The 10,618-nt window shown below is 42.2% G+C and overlaps 2 protein-coding genes across 2 annotated transcripts; one reads left to right on the top strand and one right to left on the bottom strand.

Annotated features, from left to right (window-relative positions):
- Positions 1-971: 971 nt before the first annotated feature.
- On the top strand, positions 972-6,453 carry LOC112251372 (probable rRNA-processing protein EBP2). Its single transcript, XM_024422322.2, has 10 exons — positions 972-1,193; positions 1,326-1,409; positions 1,544-1,719; positions 1,838-1,961; positions 3,819-3,908; positions 4,013-4,088; positions 4,224-4,371; positions 4,505-4,700; positions 4,853-4,904; positions 5,088-6,453. The coding sequence occupies exons 1-9, from the start codon at positions 1,065-1,067 to the stop codon at positions 4,898-4,900; spliced, it is 1,071 nt and encodes a 356-aa protein (XP_024278090.1). The 5' UTR covers positions 972-1,064; the 3' UTR covers positions 4,901-4,904; positions 5,088-6,453.
- Positions 6,178-7,595, bottom strand: LOC112251373 (protein FAM183A). The gene is made up of 4 exons (XM_024422323.2): positions 7,358-7,595; positions 7,193-7,255; positions 6,852-6,955; positions 6,178-6,680 (listed from the first exon to the last, which is right to left on the bottom strand). Exons 1-4 carry the CDS (start codon positions 7,494-7,496, stop codon positions 6,567-6,569), a joined length of 420 nt encoding a protein of 139 aa, XP_024278091.1. The 5' UTR covers positions 7,497-7,595; the 3' UTR covers positions 6,178-6,566.
- Between the last annotated feature and the right edge of the window lie 3,023 nt (positions 7,596-10,618).

The following is a 10,618-nucleotide window of genomic DNA, read 5'->3' as shown; positions in this document are numbered from 1 at the left end:
AACAGGTTGTTAACAGCTAATTCTGTTTTGAATACCAGGTTTATGTTTGTCGATGAAAAGATTTCAGAGAGAGTGCTGTAGTGTCAGAAACACTAAACATCTATAAACCACCCTGACCCTAGACATATTGTTGTAATCCTGAGAAGTGAGCGTGGCAAATAGCTGGGATGAACCTCTGCCATTTCTGATCGATGTTGTAACCAACACAGTTGATCCCAGATGGGAAGATGACAGTCAAAGTAGCACAAGTTATTTGCCACGCCAGTCCGCAGACCAAAGCTGTAGTGACACTGGGCCACCACTCCAGACATCACACAGTCCTGTCACGTCAAAACTGCAGACTAAAATCTGGCAGTAAAAGGGAAAGAAGAAAAATAATTTAGGATTTTTATCTTTATGTAGCAGGAAAAAGTCGAAAGGATACTAATTCAATTCTGTATGGCCATATGAATCATTTTCACCTTCATCTGAAATCGCCTCCTGTCCCTTGAAGGTTACATCTACAACTCCTGATCTTCAATACTTTTTATAGAGTTACTGGAACCGTAAAGGTCAACTTGGAAAATAAATGATCGTCTTATTTTACTAGGCTAACTACTTATCTGTATTGAAAATACAAATTAATAAATAATTGTGTTTATTCCGCAAAACTCCTTATTAATTACTTAAATTTGAATAGAGTGAGACTTCCTGAGATTGACATGCTATTTTTGCCGAAGCGTGGAAAATAATACGAATAGAATGTTATCGTTACATTCTATCACTATGGAGAAGCTTTCATACAATGCATAATTACATAATAAGTAACGAATATAACTAATTAAAGCATAAACCTATATCATTATAAACCGAATATATGTCGGAAATTCACACGAAGGTTTATTTTCCTCTGTTCCTTTTTTCACGAGTTATACATGAGAGCTGTAGACAGCTGCAAAAGAAAACTTCGGATAGGAACATTTGATTACTTTGGGGCGGGTGTTTCACCGGAAGACATTTTCGGTGTACTCTTTACAGACGACAATTCCTTCTCATGTGAACCGCTCCATGTGAGCACGGATTTTATGGTATTTGGTCCACAAAATCACTGTTTGTATCCAATCATTCTCGTTAACAATACCATGGATATTATTGAAGATGACGAGCAGTTAGGTGAGACGTCTGAGCAGGACAGCGAATTATCTGACGGAGAGGTAACCGGGTATTTTATAGCGTGCTAGCGAACATTAGCCAATTTAGCTAGCTGGTTAACTAACAATGTATCCGTTAACATTGTGTAGGTGCTTTACAAGGCGTAACTGTGCTGTGTTTTTCGTTTTCATTAGCTTCAAGATGCATTCGCAAAGGGATTGTTAAAGCCTGGGTTGAACTTTACAACACAAGAACCGAAGAAGATTGTCAACAATGTGGTGAGTGTTGACATGCGCACGTGTCTGCGACCAGAAAGCCACCATTGTCTCTCATTCATGCTTTATTCGACTCCTAAGTCACAAATTATTAGCTGTTCTAATATGATCCGTATTTGATACATGGTTGTGGACAGGAGGGTTTGAAACAATGCCTCGCTGACTTTCGTAAGAACACACTACCCTGGATAGAGAGGCTGGACATGGTCAATCTCCCCGCTGATGACATCGTTGCCAAGTCCGAGGGCAGACTCGACAACAAGGCCAGCGAAGACATCAACCCAGATGACGACTTCCAGAGAGAGATGTTCTTGTGAGTGTCTAATGTCCATACAGTCTATCAGTGGACAGATAATTTGTTGTAATGTCATGATGCTGTCCTAGTCATTGCAATTGTAAACCATATCCTCTCTTTCATTGATCTCTTCCAGTTACCGTCAAGCCCAAGAAGCTGTTCTGGAAGCGATGCCCCGGCTACTGAAGCTGAAGATAGCCACCAAGAGACCTGAGGACTACTTTGCAGAGATGGCCAAGTCAGACCAGCAAATGCAGAAGGTAGGATGTCCTGATCTGGCCTTACTCCCAGAGAGATCTTGTATTCTGTCTTTATATGTATGTGACTGAATTGCATCAGGTTTGGATTAATCTCTCTGACCCAAACTGTTGAAAAGTTATGCTGTCCAGCTATTCCTTTAGCCAGTAATTCAAATCACATTTTATTTGTCACTTTATTTGCTGAGTACAACAACCTTACACTGAAAGGCTTTTGTGTGTGTGTGTGTGTGTGTGTGTGTGTGTGTGTGTGTGTGTGTGTGTGTGTAAACCTTTATTTAATTAGGCACGTCAGACGGCCTAGGAACTGCCTTGTTCAAGGGCAGAATGACATATTTTTACCTTGTCAGCTCGGGGATTCGGTCTTACAACCTTTCGGTTCGTGCCCCAGGTAGCCGCTACCTGCTTACTTACAATGCAGTTCAAGAAAAAGTTAAAATATTTACTCAATTAGCTGAAGTAAAAAATGTAAACTAAACCAACAAAATAACAATAACCACGCTATATACAGGAGGTACAGGTTAGTCGAGGTAATTTGTACATGTAGGTAAAGTGACCATAGATGATAAACAATAGATAATAAACAGCGAGTGTTAAAACAAAGGGGGTGGTCAATGTTTTTACAGGCTTTTGGTAGATAAATGCATGCAAACAAATAAACATTGATTTGCAAAAGGTATCGTGATGAAAATAAATATCCTCTGTAAATCACATTGGCTATGTGTTGGAGGTTGGTTCAGACAGATTATGCAATTAGAAGACACCCTGTCTTGCACTTGTGCTCTCTAAGGACCTTGCAACATTGTATCATGGTAGTGGTGTTGTAATACTGGTGGATTCTCGGAACAGATGGATTTTAAGGTTGTGGCTAGATGGAGTACAGCTGCAGTATTTTAGCTAAGCATAACCCTTTCCCTAACCTTAACCTAATTCTCCTAACCTACTACGCAAAGTCACTACTATTCCCGTAGTTGTACTGTGTAGCCACAACCGTAGAAGCAATCAGTCCCGAGAAACCATCAGTATCACCACAATGTTGGCGGACACAACTGTATGCACACAGGGGAGAAGTGTTTTGGTATTTTATGACGTTTTGCTAGATTACTCTTCATAAAAGAGAATTTTTTTACCTAGTCCACCAAGGAGTATTCCACTGATCTAATGCCTGGTTAAGTAGTTAGCTTAAAAATGCTAAAAACTGCAATGCTTGCTTGGTAGCTAACTAGCTACTTTACCAAGGTTGGAGGCAACACAAGTGGAAAAATTAATTGACTCCGCAGCAGAGGTTTTGGCAAGCTAAATGGATGGAGGGAGACATGCTTTGTGCAAGGCACCAATGTATACTTGGTAGGCTATAATTAATTGTATTATAATTGCAGTAATTTCCATGATGGTCACAATGAATTGGCAGTGGGCACTCCTAACAAAGCATTAAGAATTTAACATAGTCCAAATTGTGTGTGCATACGCACAGCAGTGTTGAAGAATATTGGACTGTTGGCTTTCATACTTTTCTAATTCTTAGAGCAGTTCAGGCAATTTGTCCAACTGTCAATGCATTCAAATTAATAAAGGGTGCGTACCGGAGACGCATTTGGTGGGAATTGTAGGGAGGTGCACATTCGGGCTGTTCGTCCCTCGCGGCTGTTTGTCTCAGAGCCGTGTAGCTCTGAGTATGTCACAATGGGGCGTTGGACTATCGACTCCTGGTGTCTGTGGACCATGATTTACACTTTACCCGACACGTGGCTGGCATCCAACTGAGATTCTATTTGATATGCACATTTGTCCAGCAATTTCAAATCTGGTCGAAACACTGGTGTGGTCATGAATAATGCGATCCTTTATCTTTTCCTACAGATCAGGAAGAAACTCATCACGAAGCAGATCATGATGGAGAAGTCGGAAAAGGCCAAGAAACTAAGAGAACAGAGGAAGTATGGCAAGAAGGTCAGTCTCCTTTCATCTTACATGACAGCAGTGGGGGTCTCACTGGAATTGTACTTTTATTATATCCTCTCGGTGAATGTGATCTTATGAAATTTGTGTTGTAGGTACAAGTAGAGGTTATTCAGAAGAGACAGAGGGAGAAGAAGGCCATGATGTCTTCAGTGAAGAGGTATCAAAAAGGTGGGTCCTCAGTTCTGCATGTTTTGTATACCACCCAAGTCACCCATCTTGTTTGCACTATTTTGGTTGGTAAGTTGCTTTGGGTGACATCTGCTAAATGTGATTCATAACGGTAAACACCCTCCTCTCTTGCAGGCATGACTGACAAACTGGACTTCCTGGAAGGAGATCAGAAGACTGCTAAAGGAGGCGCTCCAGCTAAAGGAGGTGCTCCAGCTAAAGGAGGTGCAGGGAAAGGGTCCGGTGGCCAAACACCTGATAAAAAGGCCATGAACAAGAAAGGGTAAGATGCTGCACAGACATGGGAATGTTGTTCACAATGCTTCTTCAACTACCTACCTATATTCATTGTATTCAGTGCTTTTATATCAAATCTATATGTACTTGGACTAAAACTGAAGTCTCTGACTTGTCAGGCCCAATGCTAAGAGGAAGTATAAAGACCAGAGGTTTGGCTTTGGCGGGAAGAAAAGTGGAACCAAGTGGAACACCAAGGACAGCCACAACGATGTGTCAGGGTTCCGAGCCAAGGTGGCTCATGGGAAAGGAGGAAAGGGGGGGAAAGGAGGCAAAGCAGGACCAGGCGGAAGGGGCCCCGCCAAAGGAGGGGCTGTAAGTCACTGACAGGAAACCATGATTGGGTCATACAATATCACATTTTGAATTAAAATATTGTGTTTATAGTGTTGGTACATTTGGTTTGTTATTGAAAAAAGTTAGTTATTTTGTCATTTTGATCCCTTTTTCTTCTTCAATTCCTTCAGAAACGACTGGGCAAGAATGCACGCAAGAAGATGAAGGGTCGCTCCTAAAGAGGTGTGTGTGTGTGTGTGTGTGTTGTCTTTGCCACACTGCATCCCAACTTCTGGAAGGAGGTAATATTAGAGAGAAGTCCTCTCTTTCTCTTCTTGATCACACACACCACCCTTCATGGAGCCCTTGGGGCAGTGGACTGATGTGGAGGCCTTTTGTGTGATGATTTCACGATGTCCTTCCTAGAGTATCAAAAAGACTACAAGATGTCCTTCCTAGAGTATCACCAAGACTACAAGATGTCCTTCCTAGAGTATCACCAAGACTACAAGATGTCCTTCCTAGAGTATCACCAAGACTACAAGATGTCCTTCCTAGAGTATCACCAAGACTACAAGATGTCCTTCCTAGAGTATCACCAAGACTACAAGATGTCCTTCCTAGAGTATCACCAAGACTACAAGATGTCCTTCCTAGAGTATCACCAAGACGTCCTTCCTAGAGTATCACCAAGATGTCCTTCCTAGAGTATCACCAAGACGACAAGATGTCCTTCCTAGAGTATCACCAAGACGACAAGCTTTAGAATGTCTCCATATGAAAACCAGACAGAGCGGTACTAAACATGCCAAATTCAATGTTTTTTTAAATGGTTTAAACCTCTAACATGAATATGGACATCAACGGTACACTGACATTTTTATTATCGTCAGTAAAATAAATCCATGTATCTTTTAAAGGAGATCTTTATACTTTGTTGTAAGGCGTCTACGTTTGTGAAACTATTTGCTGAAAGTGAAAACAATGATGAAGCCACTTCCACAAATGTATGTCATCTAGTTTGAGTAAATACTTGATAGATTTTTGTAAAATGCACACTTTGCAAGTCTGCTTATTGACCCCCTGATTCGCTACCTTTAGGGATGTGACATTTTCTAATATTGAACAGCTGTCGTGTTTGGCCTTTCCAATGTATCAATATTATTAATGTGTAGTGGGCCAATGTATTACTTTCTATAGATCTGGGTAAATGTTTCTTCTGCAAACAGGTTGCCGGTATGACAATAGTTGGTACATTTTGGGCAAGAATAACCCCTTCTCTAGCCTGAGTGCCAGTCTGTGCTATTATACCAACTAATTTCATGCTGAGTTTTGCTTGACAATGACTGATGGAGATGGCAAGAGCACAAACAGGGACCAGGCTACACCTGCATCTGTTTAACTTGAATGAATGATTAGTATGCTGTTTCATGTTTCTCTGGTGTGGTGTTTGTTATAAACTGGGTGTTTCAAGCCTTGGATGCTGATTGACTGAAAGACGTGGTATACGGTCTGATATACCACGTGTGACTATTTATTTTCACTCTTCTAATTATGTTGGTAACCAGTTTATAATAGCATTAAGGCACCTTGGGGGTTTGTGGTACAAGGTCACTATACCATGGCTACAGGTTGTATCCAGGCACTCTGTGTTGCACACAAGAACAGCCCTTAGCTGTGGTATATTGGCCATATACCACACCCCCCTGGGCCTTATTGCTTAATTACAGTTGGTCTGCCTGCAACCAGTTACATTGTATTTCCTTTGGACAGTAAAGTATTATTCTTCATAGCTGTGTTTCCACTCAATTTTTATCCAGTAAAGAGACCAATGACCCAGGTTATCATAATGAAGTCTGGTAGGCTGTAGATCTAACCCAGGTTATCATAATGTAGGCTGTAGATCTAACCCAGGTTCTGTGTCTGTTCTTTGAGACGCCATGCTGCATCCATGTACTTGGTGATCTCTGAGTTCTGCCGTGACCAGTTCAGTCTTCTATCGCTGCGATCTGAAACCATCTCAGGGCAGAAAAGCTATTTTAGAGGGCGGTGACAACAGGCTTAGGACACTCAGACAGGGGACATGACAATTTGTTACAACAAATACCTGGAAGTAAAGGGGACACAACTTGTCAAACCATTTTGAAAAGTAGCTATTTTCCTGATCACTCACAAAGAGGGGTTTCTTACCAGAGGTCTGGATATCCAGCCTATCTCCTGGCTCTCAGTTTGGGGGTGAGTGTATTTCTTGGTTGGCTCCAAACAAGCCCTGTGGATGGCCCTTAGGAAAGCAGCTGGGGGATACAACAATCAGACAGGGTTTCCCAAACGGTCCTGGGTGCACGTTTTGGGTTTTTCCCCCGCACCACACAGCTGTTTCAAATAATGGAGTTGGTTATTTTAATCAGCTGTATAGTCCTTGGGTAACGATCAAAACGTGAACACGGAGGGCCCCATGACAGTTTGGGAAACCCTGATCTAACAGACTGGCCAACATCTCATAACATTGAAGAGCTATTAGGCATACTTACGGTCCTCCTGCACTTTGTCGTGTGTCTTGTTGCCAGCCATCGGTTTGTCAGTCAAAATGTGAACTGAAAAGTGAAAGAAGATGAGAAAAAGTGGTGGTTCATCATGATATTCCTCCTCGTTCACATTAGTCCACACATCTTTCTACTGAGGTGGAATGTGCTTACGTCTTTTGTACGGGTTGATGCTAAATAACGTGTACACTTTTTGGCTCCTATTCTCTTTCTTTATGGTCTCGATGTGAATTGCGTTCTGACTAACAATATCCGCAGGATCCTTTTCTTTTGACTGCTTAGCCGATGCCATCCTGGTTTGTATAAATTCGGATACAATAAAGAAAAAAAGACGAGAGACGATACGTAGTGTGCAACTTTATAGCAAACCAGCCCACTACACGAAATTCAAAATATCATTCGCAAAAATGATTTTGTTCTCTCGTTGCCTAGCAACCATAAACAGAAGCCCAGATAGAACGTACAGGAACTTAGTGGCCACACGAGGGCGCACAGTACTCATTATCAGTCAGCCAATGGATGAAATTACATTTCCTTTATATCTGTGCAGAGCTACAGGTGCTGTTGTACTGTGCTCTTGCCCTATTAGCGGAGAGTGCATTATTTCTGTCTTGTGGGGGAAAAAATAGCAAATTACGTAATTTCTCAATAAAATGTTGTACCGACAGATGTAACCTATTTACTATTATGGAATATGCATAAAATGCATCCTCCAATTGCAACGTCTGTCTAAGCCCACACATTGTTTCAAGAAAATTATATTTTTTAATAACCTCAAACACCAAGTTATGCGGACCTCATTTCAAAATAGACCATCATCACTGTCAATCGTGAATGATAGGTCTTCACGTTTTACCGGTGAAATGTGCCTTTGAACTGGGGTAGTCCTTACCAGCGCACCAGTTTGTGTCAAGAACTGCAACGCTGCTGGGTTTTTTACGCTCAACAGTTTCCCGTGTGTATCAAGAATGACATCCAGCCAACTTAACACAACTGTGGGAAGCATTGGGGTCAACATCGGCCAGCATCCCAGTGGAACGCTTTCAACAGCTTGTTGCAACTCAATATTTGGAAGGTGTTCTTAATATTTTGTACACTCGGTGTATATGCTGCCGAGAGGCGCGACCGGTTGTTGAGTTGTGGCCGCATGAGAAAAGAAATGCGGCTATTCAGCTTCAGCTAACCATCCTAAAATCTCACTAGAAACGATGTGTTTTTGGTGTAACAGTAACGTTATAGGCCTACTATGATATGCTATTATATTCGGTTCTGTTATGTAAAATACCAATTCTTCATTATGTGATCTTGCGGGACATTGATTCAGCTTCAGAAATCATTTTCCAGAAATATTTTTACCAGCTACTTTTATTCTCAAAATATAAAATGTGAGGCGCTCCCTTGCATTCTAGCAGAACAACACCATTGTTTGTTGGCCTCCATTAAGCCAATTTACTTCACCGTTGGCAATTGAAAAACATCAAAGAACATGTTTTCAGATCAATTTAAACCAAGTATGCTTGTTTGATATCCAGCTAGAGGTACTATATCAAACGCTATTGTGCTTTCAATTTTTACATGATCCGCTCAATTCAGTAGACCTAGGGGGGTTTAATGGTTGAGCAAGTCTCCGTTCAGTAGACCTAGGGGGGTATAATGGTTGAGCAAGTCTCCGTTCAGTAGGCCTATGTGGGGTATAATGGTTGAGCAAGTCTCCGTTCAGTAGACCTAGGGGTTTAATGGTTGAGCAGGTCTCCTTTTAGTAGACCTAGGGGTTTAATGGTTGAGCAAGGCTCCGTTCAGTAGACCTAGGGGGGTTTAATGGTTGAGCAAGGCTCCGTTCAATAGACCTAGGGGGGTTTAATGGTTGAGCAAGGCTCCGTTCAGTAGGCCTATGTGGGTTTAATGGTTGAGCAAGGCTCCGTTCAGTAGGCCTATGTGGGTTTAATGGTTGAGCAAGGCTCCGTTCAGTAGGCCTATTTGGGTTTAATGGTTGAGCCTGGCTGTATGAGAATTAGTAGAATGTGGTGACAAGGTCATGGGCGGCAGGTAGCCTAGAGGTTAGAGCGTTGGGCTAGTAACCGAAAGGTTGCTGGTTTGAATACCCGAGCTGACAGGTGTCCTTGAGCAAGGTACTTAACCCTAATTTGCCAGGGTGGCAGGAAGCCTAGTGGTTAGAGCGTTGGGCCAGCAACCGTAAAGGTTGCTAGATTGAATCCCTGAGCATTCTAGCATCTTGTCCTGACAAAATAGCCTGTTTACATTGGGAATGTTATTTTTCCAAAAATGAAAATGCTGCCCCCTAGTTACAAGAAGTTTTTTGCCATTTTGCCACAACGTTGGAAGTGTGCTTGGGGTCGTTGTCCATTTGGAAGACCCATTTGCGACCAAGCTTTAACTTCTTGACTGATGTCTTCAGATGTTGCTTCAATATATCCACATAACTTTCCTGCCTCATGATGCCATCTATTTTGTGAAGTGCACCAGTCCCTCCTGCAGCAAAGCACCGCCACAACGTGATGCTGCCACCCCCGTACTTCACAGTTGGGATGGTGTTCTTCGGCTTGCAAGCCTCCCCCTTTTTCCTCCAAACATAATGATGGTCATTATGGCCAAACAGTTCTATTTTTCTATCAGACCAGAGGACATTTCTCCAAAAAGTACGATCTTTGTCTCCATGTGCAGTTGCAAACTGTAGTCTGGCTTTTTTATGGCGGTTTTGGAGCAGTGGCTTCTTCCTTGCTGAGCGGCCTTTCAGGTTATGTCGATATAGGACTAGTTTTACTGTGGATATAGATACTTTTGTACCTGTTTCCTCCAGCATATTCACAAGGTCATTTGCTGTTTTTCTGGGATTGATTTGCACTTTTCGCACCAAAGTACGTTCATCTCCAGGAGACAGAACGCGTCTCCTTCCTGAGGGGTATGACGGCTGCGTGGTCCCATGGTGTTTATACTTGCGCACTATTGTTTGTACAGATGAACATGGTACCTTCAGGTTGTTTGGAAATTGCTCCCAAGGATGAACCAGATTTGTGGAGGTCTACAATTTTTTTTCTGTGGTCTTAGCAGATTTCTTTTGATTTTCCCATAATGTCAAGCAAAGAGGCACTGAGTTTGAAGGTAGGCCTTGAAATACTTTCACAGGTACACCTCCAATTGACTCAAATGATGTCAATTAGCCTATCTTTTGCACACCAGTATTTCTACTTGCACATCATCATCTGCACATCTATCACTCCAGTGTTAATTTGCTAAATTGTAATGACTTTGCTACTATTGCCTATTTATTGCCTTACCTCCTCACGCCATTTGCACACGCACACACTGGGTGCGTCACTTGAGTGAGTTGAGTCCCTGACGTGATCTTCCTGTCTGGGTTGGCGCCCCCCCCTTGCGTTGTGCCGTGGCGGAGAT

This window comes from Oncorhynchus tshawytscha, linkage group LG05 (genome assembly GCF_018296145.1).
Source record: "Oncorhynchus tshawytscha isolate Ot180627B linkage group LG05, Otsh_v2.0, whole genome shotgun sequence".
Lineage (NCBI taxonomy): Eukaryota > Metazoa > Chordata > Actinopteri > Salmoniformes > Salmonidae > Oncorhynchus > Oncorhynchus tshawytscha.
Note: the sequence above shows the minus strand (reverse complement) of the source record. Positions and strands in the feature narration are given on the sequence as shown.

Bases quoted from the DNA above. Each gene is read 5' to 3' on its own strand.
- LOC112251373 (XM_024422323.2), bottom strand. From the start codon at position 7,496: ATGGCATCGGCTAAGCAGTCAAAAGAAAAGGATCCTGCGGATATTGTT. The intron at 7,256-7,357 runs GTAAGCACATTC...TTCACTTTTCAG, and splicing joins CATCAACCCGTACAAAAGAC to TTCACATTTTGACTGACAAA. The intron at 6,681-6,851 runs GTAAGAAACCCC...TTCTGCCCTGAG, and splicing joins GCTGGATATCCAGACCTCTG to ATGGTTTCAGATCGCAGCGA.
- LOC112251372 (XM_024422322.2), top strand. From the start codon at position 1,065: ATGGTATTTGGTCCACAAAATCACTGTTTGTATCCAATCATTCTCGTT. The intron at 1,194-1,325 runs GTAACCGGGTAT...CGTTTTCATTAG, and splicing joins GCGAATTATCTGACGGAGAG to CTTCAAGATGCATTCGCAAA. The intron at 1,410-1,543 runs GTGAGTGTTGAC...GGTTGTGGACAG, and splicing joins AGAAGATTGTCAACAATGTG to GAGGGTTTGAAACAATGCCT.